Consider the following 26,431-nt stretch of genomic DNA (forward strand, 5'->3'; position numbering starts at 1 on the left):
GCTGATTCTTATAAGCAGCAACACTTGATTGTCAGTAAAATAAGATTTTTCATAATCGACCCAAATTAAGTTTGTATTTTAAACATGTTGTATGCCCATCAGATATTCAGCAATTAATAAATCCATAGAAGACCTAATCTTGACATTTTAGCGGCCAGTCAAAGATTTACTGATCACTTCCTTTGTTGGGCACATTCTGCTCTATGTCAGTGTCATGCCAGAGCTGCTTTATCTAAAAATTTAGTGTCATTGATGCTTCTCTACATGTGAAACATATAAATAAGTGTGTTTAAGTATTTCCTAAAGCATCTTAATTATAGAATTACACCAACACACTCGCCCTGGCATCCTTCTGCCCATGAACACTGAACCCTTCCTCACATCTGTAACTGCAGTGCAAAAGTAATCCTTTATTTAGGGTGCTTGGCTTTCCTCCCAGGAAACTACAGATGGGTTACATGTTACCTGAAAGTGTTTAGTTGGACTGCAAGGTCACTTCTCATAAACGTTTAGATAACTATGATGATCTCCACATTGTGGTTTATGTTCTCCTGAACCAAAGGCCTTCAGTTTTTAGTTTTGGGAGTTAAAAGGCAAACAATTGTATGAAAGAATTACTTGTTTTCTTGAATCATTATTAATGAAAGAAGGATATGAAGTGTTTTGGGTAGTAGAGTGATGCAGCGTTTAGCACTACTCAATGATTATTAGAAACAAGTAACACTCCATACAATCAAGTCATACTTAACAAAACTAAATTCAACCCCCATCCAAGAAGTCAGATATTTTCACTAAGGAAGTGGCTGGTTAAGGTCAAGACAGAAGGTGTAATTAAAAAGCAGGCGAGAGTCAGAAGTTTAAGGCTGAAGATTGACCGACATAACAAAAGGGTTTTGCTAAATTTGAACTTGATAAACAAAGAAGGTTGTAGACAAACAAATGAAGATTTCCCTAACAGAATTCAGGATACAGGATATTTGCCCATGTGCACTACCATCTTTTATGCTGAGGGCGGTGTCGTCAACAATCCACATGACAGCAGCCCATATAACAATCGTAAACAACATGGCTGCAACCAAATGAAAACAAAATGGTGCCATGGAAAAGATAACAGAAAATAGCATTAAAACAATAGTTTCAAACAGAAAGAATGAAAATAACTGGCACAAATAATGTAATGCTCATTGATAGTTAAATATAAAATGTATACGTCCCTTATTTAGATGTAGTTGATTGTTACTAACCGCCACTGCTAATTTTTGGTATACAGATTATTGCAGATTATTTATATTAGGGCCTGGGTTTGCTTTCTCTTTCTTACTAACAACCGTAGATTCAGATGTGGGAACTGCTGCCTGCCAGCTCCTTGACTTTCAACCAGTTAAAGGAGGTTAACAGCACAACCTGGCAGGTGCAGTGGCCTCATGGGTGATGGCTACAATGTATTTTTTTATGCAGCTACTATTTTGAAATGTTCTGTGTGTGACATAATCAGCCCTTTTTACAATTCCATATTTTTTCTTCAGGGAGATGTCTGTGATGGGTAAACTCTCATCCAGTTATCCTAAGCTATGGCAGAATCACAAAACAAGAGCCTCTGCATTGTCCCCCTGTGTTCAGATTTTGAGTTTCAACAGCTTGCCTACTGATGAAGCGTTGAGGAGAAAATGGATCCAAGTAACCAAGACATTTATACACCATCCATCCATCCATTTTCCAACCCGCTGAATCCGAACACAGGGTCACGGGGGTCTGCTGGAGCCAATCCCAGCCAACACAGGGCACAAGGCAGGGAACCAATCCCGGGCAGGGTGCCAACCCACCGCAGGACACACACACAAACACACCCACACACCAAGCACACACTAGGGCCAATTTAGAATCACCAATCCACCTAACCTGCATGTCTTTGGACTGTGGGAGGAAACCGGAGCGCCCGGAGGAAACCCACGCAGACACGGGGAGAACATGCAAACTCCACACAGGGTGGACCCGGGAAGTGAACCCGGGTCTCCTAACTGCGAGGCAGCAGCGCTACCACTGCGCCACCGTGCCGCCATTTATACACCATGAAAGCACTAATGTTTGTAGGTGGCACTTACAATCTGATGAGTACATAACTTTTACACACTGTCTTACGATTGATACTGTGCCCTTTTAGCTGGAACAATTTTGGTATCCTACTGGTTGTGGTAGGCGGCTGGCGTCCATGCCCAGCCGGGACGCCCCTGCACATTATATTCAAGGGGAGCAGTGCTGGACAGTGCAATACCTCCCCCTGGATGCTAGATGGCCGCCCTCTTGGGATAGAGTAGTGCCTGGGTTTCCCACAGGGCTCCCTGGGAATTGGAGTTGGGGGCAGCCCTGTTGGGTCCCACAGGTACCACCAGGGGGTGCTGTGTTTGGGAATCCTGAGCCCATGTGGGCAACAGATTCATCACACCTGGAAGTGCCGCCGGAACTCGGTGATCAAACACCTGGAGCACTTCCAGGTGACCTATAAAAGGAGCCAGCGACCACCACTCGGGGGCCAGAGTCGGGTGGAAGAGGACAAGGTTGCTAGGGAGGAGTGGTGGGGCCAAGGAGAAGAAAGTGCTTGTACTGTACTGGTGGTTACTAGTGCTTGGGACTGTGTTGTAGCTGGGGGGGTTACGGGGAAGACGTGCCCTCCAGCTGAAGATAAATAAAAGTCTTTGTATTTCACACATGCCTCCCGTGTCCAATCTGTCGGGTCAGGCGCTATATAGCGTCTTCTTACATGGTACAAGCATTGGCTTCTGAAAGAGCAAAAGCTCCTGTCAGAGTTTGTGTGTGAATCTGCAATGATGGAACCGCACAATAGGCCCCTTCTCAGTGGAACATGACTATGCAGTACCATCTGCTCCAGTATAACCAACTTAGCATAACTGCAATGTGATTAACTTAATTTTCTTCTGACTGACAACCATGAATGATGTTTAAATGCTGAATGTCCATTTGTTTCATTGGAGGAAATTAACAATTCACACAAAACAAACATGAAAGAAAATTTTAGAAACAATACAAAATACATGGTTGCTAGGCACGATTACAGTTATTTTATAAGATTACAGCTAATTGACCTTACTAATGCTTTATTACAATACAGAATAATAACTGTGAAAGGACATAGGTACAGTTGAAAATACAAAACAGGTTAGCTGAAGCTGTTGGCATATTGGCATGAGAAAGTTAACTTTCCTTGGCAATTATAAAGGAATTCCTCTATTAATATTTTCTATATACTTTGTTAATCACTGAGGGGAAATTAGCTTTTTACATGACCATTTTATTGCCTTTATCCAGTTTTGATGCTTTTCCCGTGTATTACTTTTCAACAATACTTTTTACATTGTTAAAATCAATTATTTTTCAGTAAAAGAAGACAGGTGGAATAAATCTGATCCATTGCTGACTAACTAACAGGGTGTATTCTGTTCTATTAGGCTACTGTACAAAAACTTCATGTTGCCACTTAATTTAGTGGTCTGTACTGTGAAGGAAAAGCACCTCTTTGTAATCTGTGTTGTCCGTTTCATTAATGTACATAAATACTAAAACAATCTATTCTCTTTTTAAATGTTACCCAGGATATAAAAACAGCAGCTGCTCATAACTGTATAGAGATAAACACTGCAATCCTGACCCATTGATAATGTGATTTGACAGAACCAGTCCTTGATTTTTCATTTGCATCTGCCTGGCTTTACCTTCTGTGCCCCCAGCTGCCAATCATGATCAACCCTGGGATTTGGCGAGAATCAGAGTGGCTGGCTATTTGGAGTACAGAGTGGACTGAACACACTGGCTTGTTTTGTCAGCAGTGCGGAGCCATTTCTCTTATCGTTGCTTTCTTTCCTTTGTGCAGTCTCCAGTTCATCAGCCTTATTCCAAACTAAATGGCTTAACTTGGGATGAACAATGTGGAAGGATAAGGACGAGGTGTTCAGATACTTGAACCCTCTGTTTGGATTGTGCTGTAATGACCACCTTGGAGGCTTTCATTTCTTGTGTAGATGTGCAGTCAGACATCACAGTTATAAGACTGTGTTGCTGAATTACTCAGCTGTGCAGATCTGAATTTCTGATGTAACTATTTAGGATGACCTTTCAACTACAGTGTCAGTGAGACTCGGGGAGGAGCATATGACACAATATAGAGGCGGCTACTGCTTAAAAATAAAGTTGGGTGAATTGTGGGTAGCATTGCCTTTAATCTCAAAATGAGGGCTCACGAGGAGAGACAGCACAGCAGGCAGACGAAGTGGAAGGTGGGTGTTGGCCTTTGACTTTGCCTTGTGAAGTATTTCTGAGATGTCCCTCAGGTTCCAGTGACAGCTGTGTGTCGAGATGGTTTGGGATTTTTTATGGCCCTGGCTATAAGTTACTGAGTGCTAAAAACTTCAAAAGTCACCACTGCCCAGAAAGCAGGTGTGTATTTTCTGTCTAACAAAAGAATCCATTGTGGAAAACTCCCACTAATTGCAGTGCATTGGGAGAATTACTCTCCTGTGGAATGTGCATACTGTATTTTTCTTTTTTTGTGAAAAACTATAGCAGCTTAGTAGGTCTGGATTTTTATCATTTTTTACACATGTGTAGAGTTAGAATTATGTAGAGTGAAATATTTTAAAATTTTCTCTGTATTTAAGTCAAGTAAAAGTGTCAAAGTTAACTTTATTGTCATCTCAACCGTATACAGACAGACGAAATTGCGAAGCTCAAATTTACAATTGTACAAATAGTTACAATTAATACAACAGCAACAAACATGAACAACAGAACAAACACATGTGAGTGCCATTTTTGAACACTGTGCCACAGCTGTTTCACTTTCTATTTAACTAAATACATATTATTAAAGTATGTACCCATACTACAAGTCTGCCAGGGACTGAAGGAGCACCTGGCTGGCACAAAAGATTGAAAGGATTCACTGGTCAGAGTCATCCTTTGCTTTTTAGTGTAAACACTCCAGCACTGGTAAAAGTCAGTGTGACATGTCACTATTTAGCATCATTTAGCACCCCAGAAACAGACGCTAGAGAAGGACTTATGTATGTGGGTTGGTGACATTTACCCCAGCACAATATAAGGGCATTTCACCCTTAAATAGTGAATAAGAACATTGATTACCGAGAAGAGGCCATTACATATCCTCCAGACTGGCAGGTGGCAGCAGTGAGTTTTCATGTGTTAAAGGTAGGCAGCAAAAAGCAGATCCACTAAAAAGGCCTCATCCCTTATTAAATGCCATTGTAACTTGGTGGGCCTGGTGTCTTGTTCTTAGAAGTTGTTTTGACTTACAGCCCAGTCTAACCATAGAACCCCTGGGCACCTCAACCATTCAAACTTACATATATTCTCAAGCCAGCTTAATCCAATTCAGGGTCTCAAGGGGTCAAAGCTTTACACAGAGCACAGGCTGGAAACAGTCCTGGACAAGGTGCAAGTTCATCACAGGATACAGATGTATAAACGGCCACATTCCGTCATGTAATGGCTAGTTGACTTTATCAACACAACTGACATGTGGGAGGAAAACTGGAGAACTTGAAAAAAAAGTACAAAAAACAAAGAGACTTGTGGAGAACATGCAGACTCCACTCAGATAACAACAGAGTTTTCTAAAACACATTCTTCATAGTAAGACTGGAAATATTCAAGTGAAGTATGTAACACACACACCAACTTGGTATGTAATCTGGCGTTTATGATGACCGTGTCCTTGTGAACAGTAGGGCTATCAACAAATAATTCACATTAGTATATTTAATATTTAAAATACTATGTACAACTTTGCATTTCAAACTATTGAAGACACATACATTTATTTTGCCATGAGGTTCATGTAAAAAAACAGCCTGTCATGCTTTGTAGCCACTTAGGTTTTGGCTTTCATTTCTTTTACTCTCAGGGCTTCACTGCAGCTCAGATTTTTAATTTTTTTATTTTAATAAGGTAGGCTGGAAATAACGTATCGATTTGATAGAGTCAGGTGTCCACTGCTCCAACATCAAGGTTATCATTCCTGGATAGTTGTTCACTTTCACATCTTTAAATTCATAAGTAATTATGCGAGTCTGAACATGGGTGTGTGCTCAAGTTGGCTTTGTGATGGACTGCTTCAGTGTCCAGGGTTAGTTCTTGTGTTGCACTTGGTGCTGCCAGGATGGGCTCCACATCTTAAACTGGTTTAAACAGGTTTGGGTTTGAGAATGTTGCTTTGCCTTTTTGTGACACACCAAAGTGAAGATTCCTGGCTGAATGCCGATCTGTGGGTTTGGAAAAACCTTGTGATGATATACCCCATGGTATTTTGTGGAAGGCGCTACAAGAGTATGGTGTTCTGGAGTTGCTGCTGTGTGCTATCTGGTCCCTGTATTTGCAAAGCAAGAGCCGTGTTTCATCTTGCATTCAGTGTGGGCCTTGGACATGCATCTTACATCCTCTCCTGTTCATTAATTTCATGGAGAGGATATCAAGGCATAGTTGAGGGTTAGAGAACCTAGTTTTGCAACCCTTTCCTGCACACCTTTTATGCTTTTCAATTAAACCAAATTATAAAACTGTAAGTTGATGGTAAATCTTTTTCACACATTGAGATCAGTCTTTTCAAAGAGGACTGGTAAAGGTTTAAAAAAAAAACTGAACTGAAAATAGATAACTGAATAAGTAATAAAGCAATAACACAATGTAGCTTAGCAGGATGCTTTGTCCATTCCTTAGCTGGCAAGTTATATAGATCAACGTTGTTTATTAAATGCAACGTGCTGTCCATCAAGTGTCAGTTTGTCCTGCTATGATCCCTTCTGGCTCTCCCTTTCCTTGTCCATTTGGTTTTGTAAAAGCATTGTGATTTCCTGCAGTAAGGCACAATTACTGGCCTTACTGATTGTTAAAAAATGCTGCACATTGTTGCTATATTGCTCACTAATGTACAGTGTGTGTGTGTGTGTGTGTGTGTGTGCGTGCGAACACAGACTCATTAAGCAAAAGTGGCACAAGGAGTGTAAGTATACTATTCTGATGAGTACTATATATGACGTGTATGTCCTCCTTGCTCTTTGAAGACTTGTTGTGTCATATTCAGTCCTTTGTTCATCATTCTTGTCCATCCCTGACCTGTGTAACCTAAATAGGGATCACTGGGGGCAGAAACCAAACCAGTGCCATAGTACACAACAGTGTTACAGAGACACAGTTAATCAATTTAGAATTACCAAGTGACCGAAAACACATATTTAAAAGACCCATGCTAAGCTAAGGCAGAGAGAAAGTGACACTGAACGGGATGAGGTTTGAATCCAATCTGTTGGGGCTCTAAAGCAGCAATGCTTACCACCCTGGGTTTGAGTCCTGTGCCAAGTCATTGATGATTCCAACATAACCCCAAGCTTGAGTGTGTGTAAGAGGGTCCTGGCTTTCAGTCCAGGGTTGGTCGCTGCCTTTACACTCAATAGGCTTTGCACCCCAAACCAATGGAGTAAGCAAGTGTGACAGATTCTTAAAGGCTGCATTGTTTTTGAGGAGTCTTTTGTATTTATGTTAAAATATAAAGTTACACTTAGAGTTAATGATCTTAATAAATAAATATACTGAGTTTTATTTGATAGGCCGATTACATTTCTTTTCTAATTCAGTACTATTACCTTAATTGTAGAAGCTTACACTGTTTCTTTTATAAAGATGGAGTTCACAAAACAGTGCCTATCGGCTATGTCTCATTAAAACTGATTGTAGTGTGTCATGTTTCCACTTCATACTTAACCACATAGAGACACTGGAAAAATCTCTGAAGGCATGTGGCAGATATTCAGAAAATGAAATATAAGACATATAGCCACATAAAGGTAAAAGATGGAGAAGCCTGCCAAATTCTACATTTTCCCAAAATCAAATATGCAGATCCCAGCTTGCTACTTTGCCCTTCCCCACTTTGGTGTTTTTAATGTTTTACACCCCTAGAGTTCAGTTTCTTATTCCATGTTACTGACCATCCATTGCCTCTGTCAGGCTGGAAGCCACTAACACACAAGGTGTCAGGCACAATTTAATTGAATCTGGTTGCTTCCCTGCTTGGTTTGACCCAAGGCTGAGCACCCTTCTGTTTGTCACTTATACGCCCTGCATTGTACTCATGTAGGTTTTCCAAAGACTTGCCTTCGGCAGGCTGGCATTTTTGGAGGGTGCCTTGTGGTACACACACTAAGTACCACTCTGTCCATTCTTGAAACACTCACTTATGGCTGTTGTATGGTAAAACATATAAACATTACATCAGACAAATGGCAGCTGGTTTTCTTTACAGCGAGGGATTACTGTATTGTGGAGTTTCTTCATTTAGAGCAGACATCCATCCATTTATTTTTCTGCGTTTGAACAGCACACACACTTGCACAGGGCAGCCTCTCCTATCTTTCATTTCTCTGGCACACGAGAGGTTTGGTTTGCGAGCTGGTGCTCATATTCAGCACTGCCAAGTGAAAAGAACGATGGCATGTTGATCTGTGTATAACACTTATATATATTTTATTCTTTACCCATTTTAAAATGTTCACAGCACTGAATGGCATGAGGTGCGTTAGTTGCCTTTTGTTTTTCCCCAGTTCAGATTGTGTTCTCCTTTTCACTCTCTTTACAGTCAAACAGAATCTGTTCTGCCTCCTCAGAGACACCATCATGCTATGGCGCAGGCCGACTTTTCTTCTGTTTGAAGAATGTATGTCTTCAATATCCCTTTCTTCTGTTTTGATTCTTGTCAGCTAAGCTTTGATGCCCGCCATATGGTCGGCATTTGCCTTTTGTTATTTAACATGTTGCTGAACTGTCTGCCATATCAGGTTTCAGTCTGCTCTGGCACCATACCAGCTGCTGCATGAACTCTTGTTCATGTCACTTTAGTGTATCATGGGGCTGAGGTTTTCACGGGGTGCCAAGGATATGAATGTGACGTTGTCTTGGGCATTACATGCCAAAGGTTTTCAGATATTGTATTTCAATTAAGTTTTGTTTTAGGATGTTTGAATTGCATTACTGTGAACTTCCACCTCAGAATATAAAAGAATGCACTTGAAAGCAGAAAAAAGAGCAATAACTGATTTCTGCAAGCGGCTTGCTTGCCTTTGACTAATATAGTGCTTGTTTTTTATGGGTGACTGCTCGAATCTTGCATGTTATCAGAATGATCTATACGTCTGTATTCTAACTTGCTGACTCCCTTTCAGGAATAAAAAAAGCTGGCTGTATGTTCATATTAAGACCAGCAGTTCAATCCCAGAGTTGCTCTCTTCCCTCTGCAATCTAAAATACGCAAACATGGTAAACCCTAGTACTTCAATAACTTCAGCCAGTGACGACATACTGTAACCCTTTATTCAGGTTGTACATTTTGATGTACAGTCTCTTGAACTTTTTCTTTAACTGTTTCTTCCTTTACAGGGTTATGGGAATATGGCGTTAATCCTGGCAGCATTTAGATGCAAGGCAGGAAAAAGCCTGCCACAGGGCTCACTCATTCCAGGTCAATTTGGAATTAACAATCAGGGTGTGCAAAAGCAGTGACCAAAGTATGTGGAGAAAACCCATAGCGGCAAGGACAACAAGCATAACTATAGGTATAAGTATAAATAAACAGGGAAAAACCGCCATTTGAAAATTCAGCATGGCTTAGCCCAAACCACCATGAGATAAAAAGACATTGTCTTATTGGCTTACAGTTTTTATCAAAGACAATGAAATTGTTTTCTAAATTATTTCACAAAAAGCACTATTCTTGCAGACTTTGGTGAGATCCCACTTTGGCCGCTAGAAAACTTAGTGCACTCTGATAACAAAGTCCTCCAATCAGCCCCAGTACAATCTTGCTGCCTGATGGGAATTATACCTCCCATGTCAGCTCTGATTTTTGGGTTGCCCCCTTCCCATTACAACTCCAAAATGTCATATTGCCTGTTTTTTTAAGTTGGACCAACAGAAATGCACTTGTAAAATTTTGTAAAAAATCATTTCAGCTGGTTTTTGAACAATCAGCTTATGATTTTATTTATATAGACACATATGTGTGTGTATGTATGTATATCTAATATTTGTGTAATGTTCTGCTTGATAGTTGCTTTATTAAAGTTATTAATACAGTATCATCTGGAATTCTGGACTTAAAAAGAATTTGAGGCTATGTTATACTGATAAATGAAATACAACATACTGAAGTGCTTATTTTATTAAGTTCTTGGCAAAAAAATACAGATAAAGATGAAAAGACAACATTGATGATTCTAAAATGTTTTAAAGTAATGTAAAAAAAGTCTGTGATTTCAGACTGAAACAGTTTGATTGCTGGGATTAAGAGACCCTCACTCTCAGATTTGTTGAAAACTTAATAGCAGACTCTGGAATAGCATGAGAAGTCTGCTAGCTTTTCAGTTTACAGAACATAAAAAAGTTGTTTTTAATGCAAGCATTTTCATAATTCAATTTATCAACAGTCTTCACAATCAGTAAATTGATAAATGCAATGTTTCCTCCATCTGCTTTATTCATCCATCCATTTTCCAACCTGCTGCATCCAAACACAGGGTCACGGGGGTCTGCTGGAGCAAATCCCAGCCAACACAGGGCACAAGGCAGGAACAAATCCCTGGGCAGGGCACCAGCCCACCTCAGGACACACACACACACACACACATACACCAAGCACACACTAGGGACAATTTAGGATCGCCAATGCACCTAACCTGCATGTCTTTGGACTGTGGGAGGAAACCGGAGCACCCGAACGAAACCCACACAGACACGGGGAGAACATGCAAACTCCATGCAGGGAGGACCCGGGAAGCGAACCCAGGTCTCCTAATTGCAAGGCCCCGTGCCGCCCCATCTGCTTTATTCCCGCTTGGTCAAATCAGATCTCTATTAACATTTGTGGTTACAAATATGGGGCAGACCAGAAACGCTTTGCCATTATCTTTCAAGTGTGCTAATAGCCATTGTATAGTACAGTATTTTTTACTTATTGTACTGAAAAGGGAAAAGACAAGATGTTTTAAGAGACTGTGCTGCCAAATGTAATTGTTTTTGTATTTAAAATGTGGTGAGGATGTCATTGCTTTATTGTAGATTAATAGGTAATTCAAACCCATCCCTAAAGTAAACACCACAGGCAGCTGCCCTGGGATATTTGAATTTACCAATTTTTAGTAAAGCAACGCAATCATAGATTATTCTGAAATTGATAGACAAATGGCTTAGTCAGTGACCTGTGTGTTTATATGCCCCACGTCTAGGCTTGCCTCAGGACAAGATATTATAGAAAAGGGGATGAAAAAACAGCCCCATGGGACCTTGACCAACTCAAGAAGACTTATTGTTTAAATACTTCATCAATCCACCAACCAAAGGTTTTACTGGACCTTATTTTTTTTAAAGAAGATACAATTCCAGTGTTTTTAACCAATGGTAAGAGTCCAGTGCTGAGAAAAAGTGAATAATCTAGAAAGGCCACAAAGTCTCTAAATGGCCTGTTGTGATCAGCAGACTAACACTAAAGCATAGTGTATTCTGAAGTAATTTTAAAGAATGACATTGTATGATTAAATAGAATATACGAACACTGTGAAGAGAAGCTGTGTTGTTCTTCGACAAATAATTGCAGGCAGAATATACAGATTACATTTTGCCTGAAGAAGGGGCCTGAGTTGCCTCGAAAGCTTGCATATTGTAATCTTTTTAGTTAGCCAATAAAAGGTGTCATTTTGCTTGGCTTTTCTCTGCAGGCAGAATATAAAAATATAAATGTAATTGCACATTTTACAGCTGCTGTCTGTGCACAGTTTGTGTGAATTATCAGCAGTTGGTCAACACAAGCCTTCAGAGTTGGAGATCAGTTGTTTCAGAAATTAATTTCTATGTTTAAATGTCATATGAACTAAAAGCGGAACAGCTCACTGGGACATGGAGTGAGAAACGAGCCAAAAAAACACAGCAGATAAGTTAATGTCGCATTTTCATAATTATGCTTTTTTCCGGCCAAAGACAATCTAGTCTTGTGGTGTAATCACATGTAATTATCATTCTGACTGTGAACTTCGCAGATGTAACTCTTTTGTTTAGGTCTGGATGCCTTTGAAATACACAAGACCTTTGTTTTATGGCAACACAAAAAGTGAATAGTTCTTCTTGGTTATAGGTTAAAAAATTTGAAACACTGAAACGGAAGTTACTCAAACGTAACTGATGCATTTAGTTAAGCAAATGAAAATAAGAAAAAAATGTCAAGGTTCACTTTTCAAATGAAGTAGTGTAGTACTGTATAGTCAATGTGATTAGTTGTTGTAAAGTGTACTTGTCTGGATAAACCCAGCTTACTATACACCTAAAATACAAAATAGCTTATAGGTAAAAAGAGAAACACATAAAAACACAATGAAATATTTACACAGAAATCTATAGTATACAGTTTGTATGTGTATTTTTTGTAAATAAAAACTAATAAGCTACTTAAAGCATCCCAAGTTTTCAGGAGACCTTGACCAAATTTCATCTTTGTCACTGTCTGTGTAGAGTTTGCACACTTGGGTTTCCGCCCACATTGCAAAGAAAAAATGGAACCAGCCGTGCCACAACAGAGAAAACATTTTAAGCAGCAGTGTCTTACCCTTTTTGTTTAGTCTGTTAATGATAAATACCTCTGTCTGTGTGATTAGGCTTTGCCACCATGAAAGCAACTAACTACAGCGAGAATATCTGTGTTTTATCTGAAATGCTGAAGTACTTTGAAGGTTTGCCACATACCTGCCACCGTCATGCTGTTTTTGTTTGGGGCTGTCACCACCATGGACTTGTGGAGATATTGTGCTGCTTTACACTTTTCAGAAGATACCACTTGGATTATTGCAGGCTCATTATTAAATTCCCACATTTTATGAGGAACTGTAGCAAAAAATTAACAACTGAATAAGCACTGCATGGCTGAAAGTATCCCCATCTTTTTTTAAAAGAATACATAATCATTGATAGCTTGACAATTTCCAATTTATTCATGTCATATTATGGTGCATTCAAAAAATGGTCAAATTTTCAAAAATGTTTAATACTCAGTTGTTAGCAAGTATTTTGTTTAGTTTATTGTGATACCGTAATCCACAGCAACATTGTAGAGGACAAGTATGTTAAGATTTTCATTCATAAAAATTAGCAGTGACAGCTTTCCTTCAGTGTTCCCTTATAAGCGTGTTTAAACTTGTAAACCTGTAACATTAGATGAGCTACCCAGACAGTATGGCGTACACACCTGAAGGTTCACAGATTCCTTTACCTTTAAAGTAGATATGAAATAATGTTAAATTATACACCTTCAGGCTGTGCTCTCTTTAATGACAGGAAGCTGTATATTTACTTTGTGTTCCTGTTTTTTATGGACTTGCTTGACACATCCTAGACACTTACTCATTCTTGAACAGCAATAGGATTTCAGGCTGTAGACTTACCAGTAAAGTCACTGGCCCAAAAAAACAGGAGGCAGTGTGTGCGTACTGTATATCTATATATATAAAATTCACTAAGCCGCCGACAAGTAGCCACCCATGGAAAGCACGCCGGAAGGGGCATGGATTCACTAAACCGCCGACAAGTAAGACGCCAATGGCGCATGCAGGAAGGAGCCACGCCCACCAACTGTTAGACCATTGGATACGACGAAAACTCGCAGAGCCACACCCACCAACTCGGACGAGACGCCTCGGAAAACATGCCGTCATTTTTGTTTGTCTGTGCCACAGTCCACTTGCAGCTCTGAGCCACGTTGACTTTTCATTAGTCATCCTCAGTGGAACCTTGGTTCACACAGAGGCAGCGCCAGAGAGAGACAGAGGCACACACAGGCAGCGCGAGAGAAAGCCGCACAGGAACACATTTCCTTCGAGCCTGCTCTCGCTCACTCTAACGTACCGGCTTTCTCTCTCTCCTCACTCGCTCACACACTGCACAGGGGAGAAATGCCCGAAGCACGAGTCTACCCGGAAACCGTTTCAGCCACACTTCCACACCCCTTGCTACGCTGTGAATGCGATGATTATTTATTTAAAAATGGCCTTTTGAAGGGGAGCTGTGGACCCGCTATACCACAGGATCACCTGTGACATTGCCTTCACATTGTTTTCCTTTTATTTATGATCCCGTCGAGCAAATCAGACACCCAGGCAAACAACACTGAATAATCAATAGCTGCAACTACTTTGCCCGCCCGAACTCCTCACCTGAGTTGGTTTCGTCTGTGTTCAGCAGTGTTTCCCAAACTCGGTCCTGGTAAACCCCTGTGGATGCAGGGTTTTGTTCCAACAAGATTCCTAATCATTAATGTCGGTGAAACTCATCAGGGATAAGTTGGTTTTTCAAACGCAGCCGTGTAGCAGATTATTCTAGCAGGATATAATAATCCGAGATGAATGCGCGCCCCCGCACTGAGTGAAAAGCCAATGTATATTGAGTCCATCCATCCATCCATCCATTGAGTCTAGAAAACATAATCAGCAAGTCTTTGATAGGCTGCAACAAAATGATGAAAGAACGGGCGCATTTTTTCTCACAAGCTGGGTGGGTGGGTGTTAGTTAGTTAATTAGTTACTCGAAGGATTTCAAGATTTAACATGCACAAGCAGTAACACTGCAAAAGCAGCCCAAACCAGAAAAGACGGCTGGCAAAAAGTGGCCGACAAATTAAACGTGTGTGCATTGTACTTACTGATAGCAGCGTTATGGATTTTGCAAATGTTCATTTTTTCCCTCTGCTTAAAAAACATTAAAAAAACGGCGTAATAATGTGGTGTACTGTATACTACGGCGCAGGTTGGTATGCAGCGTGTAAAACAGTTTGTTTGTCGCGGATAATTTGCCTTTTACTTTTACACGAAGACAATTTCCTGTTAGATTTGCCTTTGCGATGACAATTAATAAGGCACAGGGCCAAACTTTCAAAAAGATATGCATGTATCTGCCAAAACCAGTGTTCAGTCACAGACAGTTGTATGTTGCTATCTCCAGAGTTCCATCTTTTCATTCACTTACAGGTATGCCTGCAGGAACACGTGCAGCGTGCAAGAGAGAGCGAGCGACACACACACACACACATACAAGCGCACATGCGCGACTGAGAGAGCGCTGGACACATAAGAATAATAATACTTCATTACATTGATATACCGGTGTTTTCAGTATTCAAAGCGCTATCCATACAGGGAGGAACCGGGAAGCGACCCCAAAATCTTGCACAGTCTCCTTACTGCAAAGCAGCAACACTACCACTGCGCTACAAGGCGGTTAAAGAATGCACCGGGCTCAATTTTGTTTTCACTTAGGAAGTGTTCACCCATCAATACATAATTATGCGGCGTATGCTACACCACGGGTTGGCTAGCGGGTCATACGCTCACACTGATTACGTCCCTGCCCTTTGTACACAACCCCTACCCCGCTTCTACCATGGTCGAGTGACTTGGTGGATTATATATAGAAAAGCAGCCAAAACCGCAAAGAACAATGAAAAGTCTATGTGACTCACAGGTGCATGTGGACTGTGCAAACAGGAAAACGACTCAGGTGACGAGTTGGGGGTGGGCACATGAGCAAGCAGTGCATACTAAACGAGAAATCAGCAGACTAGCATGACGGAGTGGGCGGAATGGGCGTCCTTCCTCTCTCTTCCCGTTCTGCCCTCTGCACCCGAGCACCTACCGATTTTTCAAATGTTAATTTTCTCCCTGTGCTTAAAAATCATTAAAAAAGCAGCCTGATTATGCGGCGTATGGTACGCCGCGGGTTCGCTAGTATTGTATATATTAGAAAGTCAGAGAGGCAAGATTGCATTGGTTTGGACATGTGCAGAGGAGAGATGCTGAGTATATTGGTAGAAGGATGCTAAGGATAGAGCTGACAGGCAAGAGAAAAAGAGGAAGGCGTAAGAGAAGGTTTATGGATGTGGTGAGAGAGGACATGTGGGTGATTGGGGTAACAGAGCAAGATGCAGAGGACAGGAAGATATAGAAGAAGATGATCCACTGTGGCAACCCCTAATGGGAGCAACTGAAAGAAGAAGAGAACTGGCTGATTCCAATCACAATTTTCTTTCTTTATCTTTTTACATTTTTTAAGCTACTGCATAGCCAGCTATGTAAAATTCTTATGCGACATATGAAAGTGCTATTTTTCTAATTAAACTGCAGATCACAGGTTTTACCTCTTCATTTATTTATTAACAAAATGAAATTCCATCCATCCATCCATTTTCCAACCCGCTGAATCCGAACACAGGGTCATGGGGGTCTGCTGGAGCCAATCCCAGCCAACACAGGGCACAAGGCAGGAACCAATCCTGGGCAGGGTGCCAACCCACCGCAGACAAAATGAAATTTTGAAAGCTTATTGTTCAGTGACCATAAAAATGCTAAAATAAATAAAATCACTTAAAATAATACTTTTTTACGTAATAAAACAAGAATACTTGTAAATATTTATCAATAATACGCACATCATAGAAGAAAATAAAATGCTTGTCACAATAAAGTTACAGGCCAAAATTCTAATAAAATGTCAGTAAAATGTTTATGAAGAAGATATAATGCTAACATACTTTACAAGTTTACATGTAAAATATTTGCCTCTTAAGCTAACAAGCCAGTTCTTCTTTATTTGCTCTTTTTGTAATTAAACATTTGAGCTGCTGTTCTAAACACACACTTGCTCATTCAGTCACTATTTGTATTCAGACTGAGTGTCCGCTTTGATTAAAGGACAAAGCAAGAAGGTGAACTTGGCAGTCTCCTTTGCATTATGTTTACCCTCAAATTTTCAACAAGAAAAAAATAACATGCAACAGAAACATGTAAATAGCAAAATGTCAACATAAATACAATAGAAAAGGTACTGTACGTCTAGTGTCTACTGCTGTATTGATACAGATTTAGCACATGTTCTTCATGTGAGATGTTTTGGGACAGTCACCAATGCATGTTTGCAAGTAGAAGTGTGTTTCTTTGCAGACTTTTCCTGTAATATTTTTTTCTGTTGCTTGCATATGATGGCAGAATGTCAGTGCCTGATCTGAACAATTGATGCAACCCTTTTGTTATTGTAGGCTGCCTCAGCACAAAGCTTAGTCACTTCCATATTTCCCCTGACACAAACATTGACAGTTGCTGAATTATGAACTGTGCTAAGGGACCTAACATCTTTCTTGTCCATCTACTTGATCATGGTCATTATACCTTTATTGCCACAAAGTTAATTGCACCACAGTGAATGTTCACGGGACCAAATTTGCCAGGCATATCACAGCGGTTTGGTCGTACAGTGCTGTATGCATTGATTTCACAGTCCATGTCACTGTCTGAGGATCAATTAATTTTGTCATCACTATCGCTAGACACAACTAATGGTTCAGTTTCAGTTTGTTCTAAAACTGGCGTTACAGCTTTTTGTTTATACACCATTATGTATCTCATCAAAATCAGTTAAACCGAGTCCTACTCAGGATTAACTTTTATAAATAGAATTCTAAACCTGAGAGATGCTTGGGATTAATGCCAAGTAGATTGAAGGAGTTTCTTTTAATTCCTGCCAAAGACGCATCTCTCTTTTCTTCCACTCTATGTTCGATGGGTCAACATCTTCATCTGCTGTTTCACCCCATACACAGGTCAACTCCTCGGGTTTCCTTGACTCAGATTATTAATCTACTTTCTTTATTGTAAAAGCAAATATTCTTGTCTTCAGTCTCTCGTAAAGCCTGCTTTCTGCTTACAGGGAAGTTGTGGGAGCAAAATGACACGTGTTTCCTGAAGTAATATAATATTTTGTGTAAAGGAGCACTATAACTAAATTACTAGAAACATTAGAAAAGTACATTCTAAAAAATCATTTTTTAAAGTATGGCTGATTTGGGGTGGATATTGGCCAATTTAGAATGGCGGGCAATCGAAGAGAGAATCACTCAATACTATATATACAGCAAAATGGTCAAAAGGTTTGGAGAGCTGTTTAATGACAATACTTGTTTCAGAGAATTGTCCTGTAAACGGTTTGGTTTTGGGAAGACACCTGTGTCTCCTGAGCTGAGTCTACCTGTGCTATTTCCTGGAGCTACAGCATTTATACTGTGGATGGCTTGGAAGAGGATAGAGTGGAGGTGGGGTTTTGATTACATCACAAGACCCCCTGTGGGTGGAGGTGTTCCTGGCTGAGGGCAGAAATAGGAAACAGTTACGCTACATGCTGCATTACAAAAAAATAACAGAAGACTGTATCAACAAGCTAAAACCAGGTACAGACCTTCAGAACAATTCTAGAAGTGATTATTGTTATCAGGTGATTTAAAAGAAAAGGAAATGAATTTCCAAACTGACTGGATCTAAACTTAAGTAGTATAAGACAGGAAAAATAATACAGCTAATTATTGTAAAAATGATTCACAAGGAATATAAAGAGAAGTCAATCAAAATTAATCTTAAAGGCAATAAGCTCAAGAAGTGTAAAAATGTTCTACCAGGATAATGAGGCCAAGTAATACAAAATAGTGAACAAGCCCAAGTTAAGCTCAAAAGGTCCTTTACCTACAGAAAGCCTTAAACCTCCAAAAAGGCCAAATTCACAAACACTCAAGAAGACCTCGTCTCTAAATACTCGAAGAGACAAAAATCTAAAAAAACAAAGCTGACCTGAAGACACAAGGGCACAGGGAGCCAGCAACACAGAGAGTAATCGGTGCCACAGCCATTTTACCTGGTGGCCATCAGAGCCCCTATTAAACGCCACACGGCTGTTACAGTAACATTACTGAAGGACAACAAAATCGCTACAAAGTAGTTAACAAAGAAAAACAACCTAAATTTTAAATAAACGTAAATAAAAGAAACTAACAAAAACAGAATCATTAACAGGCATAATTAAAGAAAGTTCATGTTTAGTAATGTCCCACATTATTTAATGTTCGTATGTCAAACATGTCTGTAAAATTTAAAAACAGATGGTCAGTGTACATATTGAAGGCAGACATGCACCAAGTTTGCAGTTTAAAGAATTACTTTTCTCAGTTTCTGCCGAAGCAGTAATAAAACGTACACCTCAGGTGTCTTTAATAAGTCATTTCATGTTGTTCTGCGATGAAAGTGTGCTCTGTGGATCTTTTCTTCAGGTTTATTTACTTTTAAGTCCCATTCATCTCCATTCATTTTACTTTAATGTTTGAAATGATAATTTTATTATAACTTTCATAGTTAAGAAAAAGCAGTGTTTTTTGTTTTTATATTGAAATTTCCAAAATATTCCTGTTGTGTATATATGTTTATAGGCAGCTGTTTTCTCCTGTTTCTTCGGTGTGCCAACATTTCATGGTTGTTATTCCATATAGAAGGTTTCAAGTTTTTCTTGGCCAATTGGGTTGCTCAAACAAGCATGCTTGAACAGGAGCAAAAAATTCAACCAAACATGATCTTTAACTGCTGGATTAATGCCCTGCAAAGGGGCTTATCCCTTCTGTAGATCAAGTGGGTCTTTTTTATGTCGACCTTCTAATAATTTATTAATAAAAAATGAGCCACAAAGTGAGTAGCAACGTTTTCCCAGCTTAACAGTTACCGTATTTTTTGCTCCATAAGACGCACCTGACCATTAGACGCACCTAGGTTTAGAGGACGAAAACAAGAAAAAAAATATTCTGAACCAAATGGTGTACTAATATGTTTAATAAAATATAGCAGAATAATATTTCAACCATGTAAATTCAACAGCGGTATTAAGAAACATCATCACTGTCATTAACAAATAAGGAGAGACTTTAAGGTTCAAGCACTCTTCTAGTTTTATGGAAACCCCAAGAACTCCTCATCGCTAGTGTCAGAATTTATGAAGTTCAGTTGCTCACAATCACTTTGCAGGAGCACGTACCTATCATCACGCACGTTTGGACCAATGCTCCCTGAAGTTATATCGCCAGTCTAGTCCCATCTATATTTGTAATGCCACAAAGCCCTTCATCTCGTGTTTTGTTGTGGGTTTCCAGTTTGAAAAACGAGAATGCGGTGAAAGCACAGCCCTCGATTCAAAAAATTGCTCTGCATACCTGTTTGTCTCGTCTGACAGTAGCTGAAAGGCAGATTCAGGAAAGAACAGCCTGAAGTAGTCCAGCGGCTGGTAATCTGTCGAGTCCAACAGCAAGCCATACTGTCTTGTGAAGTCCAGTAGCCAGTTTGGCTCCCACGGATCAATGTCTAGGTATTCCTCCCACACGAACCTTGCCATAGGTACATCGGCTGCACGAATGGTGTCTCGATTAGCTGATGCCAGTTCCTCACTCTCTTGTTCGATCTCCTGATCACTCTCAACAAAATCAGATTCTGAAAATCAGAGTCCGACTCAGTGATAATGCGCAAAACTTTTGTTTTCTGCACTCGCTTCGCTCCCTCGTGAGATGTCGATGCCATCTTGTCTTTGTGTACATTTGTTTAAATTTTGCAACTCACACATATGCAAGTATTAGATGCCGAGTCAATGAGTCTAACAAGCACAGAGGGAATGCCTGTAACGTATCAGTGAGTTTTGTCGCCCTCTACCCCTGGATGTCAACATTTGTCAGGTAATACACATCATGGTCTGTGATGCAATATTCGCTCCATAAGACGCACAGACATTTCCAACCTTCTTTTGGGGAAAAAAAAGTGTATCTTATGGTGCGAAAAATACGGTATATGCCAGGTAAGCCACACAGGCAGATATTATGAAGTGTTCAAGAGTTTTATGAGATTATCAGATTGAGAGAAGCAGGCCATTTCTTTTGCATTTTAACAACCTCCAATTTGCTTCTTTCAGCCTCCTTTTATGGTGATGGGTACGTGGAACTCAAAACTGTGGAATCCTCAAACCGAACATCACTTCATTTCAGATTTCGCACCTCCAAACCAAATGGCCTTCTGTTCTTAGCTGCTGGAAATCATGACTACTGCCTTGCTGAACTGAAGTCTGGTCACTTACAGGTAACATACAGAGTTCTAGATTTCATTTGCTGTAATTGGTTATGTTTTCTATGTGCAGGCTAATTTTCAGTTTATTTTATGATATGCTGAGTTCTAAGAAGAGTCTGTTCTTTGTCAATTGAAACAACATTAACATTTACTGGTCTTAGTGTTAGTTATGCATTTAGGTTTTGTGCTATGTTTTACAGCACATATCATGTATTCCTTAAATATTGCTACCAGAAACAGATCTTTATAATTATTCTGCAACTAAATGTACAGTTTTTATTTTCAAAAGTCATTTTACACAACCCAGCTTACTGTAGTGTAGTGAGAATGAAGACTGGTGGAATTAGTAATAAGACAAATGCATGCAGTCAGCATTAATTATACAAGCAAAGAATATTAAGACAATGTTAATGTAGCTTTTCTTTTTGTGAAATTTAATTACAATTATTTAAAATCTTTAGTGGCTTGTTTAACTGAAAAGTTACATTCATTGATTATTGAACCTGCTTAATTCAGGGTGCTGGAGCCTATCCTAGCTTTTCACCTGCATACAGGTACACGTGCTAATTTCAAAACCTTGTGTAACAACAACTAGGTAGTCTGTGTGGGCCCACCAGCTCAATGGGGCCCACTGCAAATGTCCTAAACCACACTGCATTAGTTCCACCACTGACCAGGAGGAAATTCATGCAGACTATTTCACTTCATTTTTGTAAGGTATTAATTGGCATTACTATCTGTCTCTTTGCAGGTAAAAATCAATCTAGGATCGGGTGAACGCATTTTATACTCAGACAAAGCCAATCCTCTGAATGATCTGGCTTGGCACACAGTCGAACTTCAACATGATAACAACAATGTGATACTTACGGCTGACAAGCATTTTACATCTTCTGTTAAAATGCCAGGAAAACGATATGAGCTCAATATTGATGATGGCCTGTACGTTGGTGGCACAGGAGGCCTAGCAAAATCATACCTTATCAATGAACCTTCCAACTTTCGTGGCTGTATTGATGACCTTTTATTTAACCAGCATAACATTTTGTCTTCATTAAGGTCTTATTATGGATTTAAAAATGTCTATGAGGTATCATTAGGCTGCAGCCCACAGTTTTTTGCTAATGAAGAGGACCCAATCAGTTTCTTTAGCTCTAAAGCATTTGTCTCCTTTCCACTTTGGAATACACAAGAAGAAGGAATATTTGAGTCAGTAATTCATACATCATCTGACCAAGGCCTGCTCTTATACAGCTCTGGGCAAAAAGAAGACTTTGTGGCAATGGAGATTCGAAGTGGAATAGTTACTGCAGTAATAGGAAAAGGTGGAAACAAGTATGAGCTGTCCTCCAAATTTCCAGTTAATGATAGAAAGTGGCACTATGTTAAACTTCGGCTCACTTCTAAACACCTTCAGTTGACATTGGATCAAGAAACAGAGAAACGTGTGCTAGAGTCTCGAGGCAAGAACCTTATTTTAAGAGCCCCACTTTATGTGGGGGGAATTGAGGATAGCATGCGTGCTGAGGTTGGAAAGCTGGGATTGACTTCCATCTTGGGAAGGAGCTACAGAGGTGCTTCTTTTAAAGGTTGTATAAAAGATATCAAAATTAACTCTGAAAGAATTGGACTTAACAATGCAACAGTTACTAAAGATATATCTGTGGGTTGTGAACCTGAGAAGGAGCCAGAGCCTCTCACAGAAGTAGTTCCTACAATAGTCAACTTATCTCCAACAATTGCAGGAATTGTTACCACCACTAAACAGCCAGAAAAGAAACGCAACCAAAATTTTGTTGTGCTCAGAACTCTAGTTGTAGCTGAAGGTGGTCGTGGCTCTCTTGAATCAAAGAATATTAAACTCAATCTTGAGTTTAAAGCACTGGGTTTACGTCAGTCACAGATCCTGTTTAAGATTGAAGAGCAACCGGTACATGGACAGCTGAGGCTAGATGTGGATCAGGAGCAAGAGGAAAACACCTTCACAATGTTAGATCTATGGCATGGCCGAGTGATGTACATTCATGGTGGATCAGAGGATCCTCTTGACTATTTTACATTCTCTGTGTTTACTAACAGCAAGAAAGAAGTTCCATCATATCTAAAAGGAGATAAGAGGTACAGATTTAACATCACAGTTACACCTACAAATGATGCTCCCGAGCTTACTCTCCCTGAAGGAAACCTCTTTGTGGTCTTGGAAAACTCAAAGAAGCGTCTTACGAGTGATGTGCTAAAAGCTGTGGATGTAGACAGTAACTCGACAAGCCTTATTTTTTCGCTTCTAGGAAACTTGAATTCTGAAGCTGGTTTTCTGGAGAACTCTGAGAATCCGAGTAAAGCCATTACAACTTTCTGGCAAACTGACTTGGAAGAAGGAAAGATATACTATGTTCATACTGGAGTGCGGACTTCCAGAATTGTGCTGAGAGTCAGTGATGGTGAAAAAATTAGTAACACTGTAGTACTGAGAGTTATGGCAATACCACTTGATTATAAATTTGCTAATAATACAGGAATAGAAGTGATACAAGGAGGCACAGCCTTGATCAATAACAGTCATTTAGCAATTCAAACCAATGTAGTTAGACAAGAGATAGAAATTCGTTTTGATATTACTGAGACCCCCTTGTATGGTGAAGTGCAAAGATGGCACCCAAGTGGTGAATGGAAAGTGACTAACATGTTTTCCCAGCGCACACTTGAACGTGAAAGAGTGAGATATGTCAGCACTTTCCGTGGACAGCAGCGAAGTGATGTTTCAGATCAGTTTAAGTGTAAAGTTAGTATTGGAGGCTTGGCAAATGATGAGGTTTTGTTTACAATTAAAGTAAAATGGGTTCAGTATAAACTCCTAAAGAACAAAGCTCTAGAGATTGACAAAGTAAAGAGAATGGTGGTTAGTCAGAACAACTTGAACGCCATTTTGAAGGGTTCAAAACTAGCAGAACATGATTTGTTTTACAGAGTGCTGACCTTACCCCAAAAAGGAAGGATTTTGCTAAACAATGAAACTGTAAAAGAAAAGTCTGTCTTCAGTCAGAAAAATGTCACAGATAAGAAAGTAGAGTATGAGCTTATTGACAGGCCAAAAAATGACTCGGAAGACATTTTTAGTTTTCAGTTGTTTTCCAAGTATGCAGATTCGGCTGTTTACAAATTCAAAATTGTGATCAAAGCAGATATGAACAGCATTATTTTGAGTAATAATGGTTTGACTTTAGTGGAAGGAGAAAGTAAGCTTATTACAAAGAGTGAACTGTTTTCTGAAACTTTAAACTCAAAAGCTATAAAGTACAAAGTCACAAGTGGCCCTAAACACGGGAATTTAAAGCGTATTAACCTGTCTGACTCCTCTTCTAGCAATAACAATATTAATGATTTCACCAATCAAGATATTCTAGATGAGCGCATTATTTATGTGCATGATGACTCTGAAAGTACTCATGATGAGTTTATTTTTATTGCATCCATCATCAACTTCACTGAAACAGAAGTTCTAGAAGTGGAAAATGCAGAGCTAGAGGGCACATTCAGCATTTCCATTGAGTTGAAGAATGACGAAAAGCCAGTCCGTGTTGTTGATAAAGTGTTCCAAGTGGTCAGGAATGGCCAGAGGCTTTTAACTACAGATGACCTATGCTACCACGATGCAGACTCTGATTTTAATGATGGTCAGCTTCTCTACACTCGCCGAGGAATCCCTAATGGTGACCTTATCCTTGTCAACAATGCTTCCCAGAAGCTCTACCAGTTTCGTCAAGAAGATCTGGAGGAGAAACGGGTCTTGTTTGAACACCGTGGAGCAGACTACAGTCGGTTTGTATTGTTTGTTACTGATGGAAAACATTACACATCTTCTCTATTGGAAGTCAGTGCCCAGGAACCCTTTTTGAAAGTTAGCAACAACACGGGTTTATTGGTTCAAAAGGGAAAGGAGGCAAATTTTAGCTCAGCAAACTTTAGCACTGTGACGAACTTAGATATACGACACAATAGGGAGATCACTTATGAAGTGTTTGCTTTGCCGAAATTTGGTAGACTTTACTTAAATGGCCTTCCTGTGAAATCCTTTACTCACGATGATTTGGAAAAAGGCCACTTAGTCTACCACCACGATAACAGCAACAACCTTGTGGATAAATTAAATTTTACCGTGAAGGCTAAAGATGCAAGTCTGGATGCTAGTATTCATGTCCGAGTGTATCTGGAGAGCCACCAGCGACCACCGAAAGTTGTGCACAACAGTAGCCTCCTGGTTGAAGAGGGGAAGCCGGTGAAGATCAGTAAAAGAAAACTTGAGGTTTGTACATTTTACATGAATTTTACTTTTAAATATTCAGTAATTAAAATGGGATTAGGAAAACAGCTTGTGGGGAACCAGAGCTTATCCAAGTAGTGTTAGGTGCCATGTATGAAACCTGCTCAGGATGGAGCTGCAGTATGTGGTTAAGATGTGTAAGCGTTTGTACTTACACACACACATAGATTTGGTTTGTACTTACACACACATAGATTTAGCAGTGCCACATTATCTGACTGATTTGAAGGGCACTTTGCATGAATAAGAAGTACAGTGCTTAAAAGATTGAAACCAGTGATTGGATCTTTAAGCTGCATGCACTTCTTACTTCCTTGACCCAGGCCTGCAGCAAAAAAAAACATGCTGTCATTGACTCATGCGAATGGCAGAGGAGCCATAAAGGATTGAAAAGGACACTGACTTTTAGATGGGGAAAGGAACATTTGGAGAAAGATTCATAGTGAGAAAGGAGGATTAGTTATTAAGGAGAGCTTGATGGTTTGAATCAAGTCTTTTGCCCAAAAGTTACACTACTAGCTTCTGTACAGAGTTCTTTTGGAGTTTAGCCCAAAGAACCATGCTTCTAAAGAGCTCACTGGTCATGCCGCAGACTTCCTTAACATATGGGAACTGGCTGAATCTCATACTATTACAAGTTGTTGTAGGCGGACTTTACAATTCATTATCCACATGAAGGCAGTTGTGTTGAGTGTGTTTCTTTATATTTTTATGGAATTTTACAGGGATGCTTTTGGCTCTGTCTGTGAGTGGGTATTATTTATTAGGGTGTTGAGTGAGAGTGAATCATGGGGTTAAATTGTTGGCATATCTTTCCCCATATAAATAAAATGTGAAGTTTTGTTAACAGGGCACAAATGGTGACTCCCAGAAGGGTACTTTCTGAACCGTTTCATCACTCCCTAGTGCCATATAATGAGTATAACAACCTTAACTCAAAAATTCTATTTTTTTTACCTGGAAATCTCAGAACAGTTTAATTCAATTCAGTTCAGTTCAATGCAGTTTATTGTTGTATAGGGCTCTTCTCTGAGCGCAGGTGTGGACTACTGTGCCAAGTTCTCAGGTAAAATTTTACAAATTA

At 39.8% G+C, this 26,431-nt stretch overlaps 1 protein-coding gene across 1 annotated transcript in view; it reads left to right on the top strand.

The window, feature by feature from the left end:
- The window catches only part of cspg4ba (chondroitin sulfate proteoglycan 4ba), an 86,880-nt gene that overhangs the window by 23,585 nt on the left and 36,864 nt on the right, over positions 1–26,431 (top strand). Inside the window, exons 2-3 of the mRNA XM_028805614.2 lie at positions 20,875–21,038; positions 21,778–25,329. Of these exons, the coding sequence (XP_028661447.2) occupies positions 20,875–21,038; positions 21,778–25,329 (3,716 nt within the window). The remainder of the gene's footprint in view (positions 1–20,874; positions 21,039–21,777; positions 25,330–26,431) is intronic.

The sequence above is a fragment of the Erpetoichthys calabaricus genome, chromosome 7 (assembly GCF_900747795.2).
Source record: "Erpetoichthys calabaricus chromosome 7, fErpCal1.3, whole genome shotgun sequence".
Taxonomy (NCBI): Eukaryota; Metazoa; Chordata; class Cladistia; order Polypteriformes; family Polypteridae; genus Erpetoichthys; species Erpetoichthys calabaricus.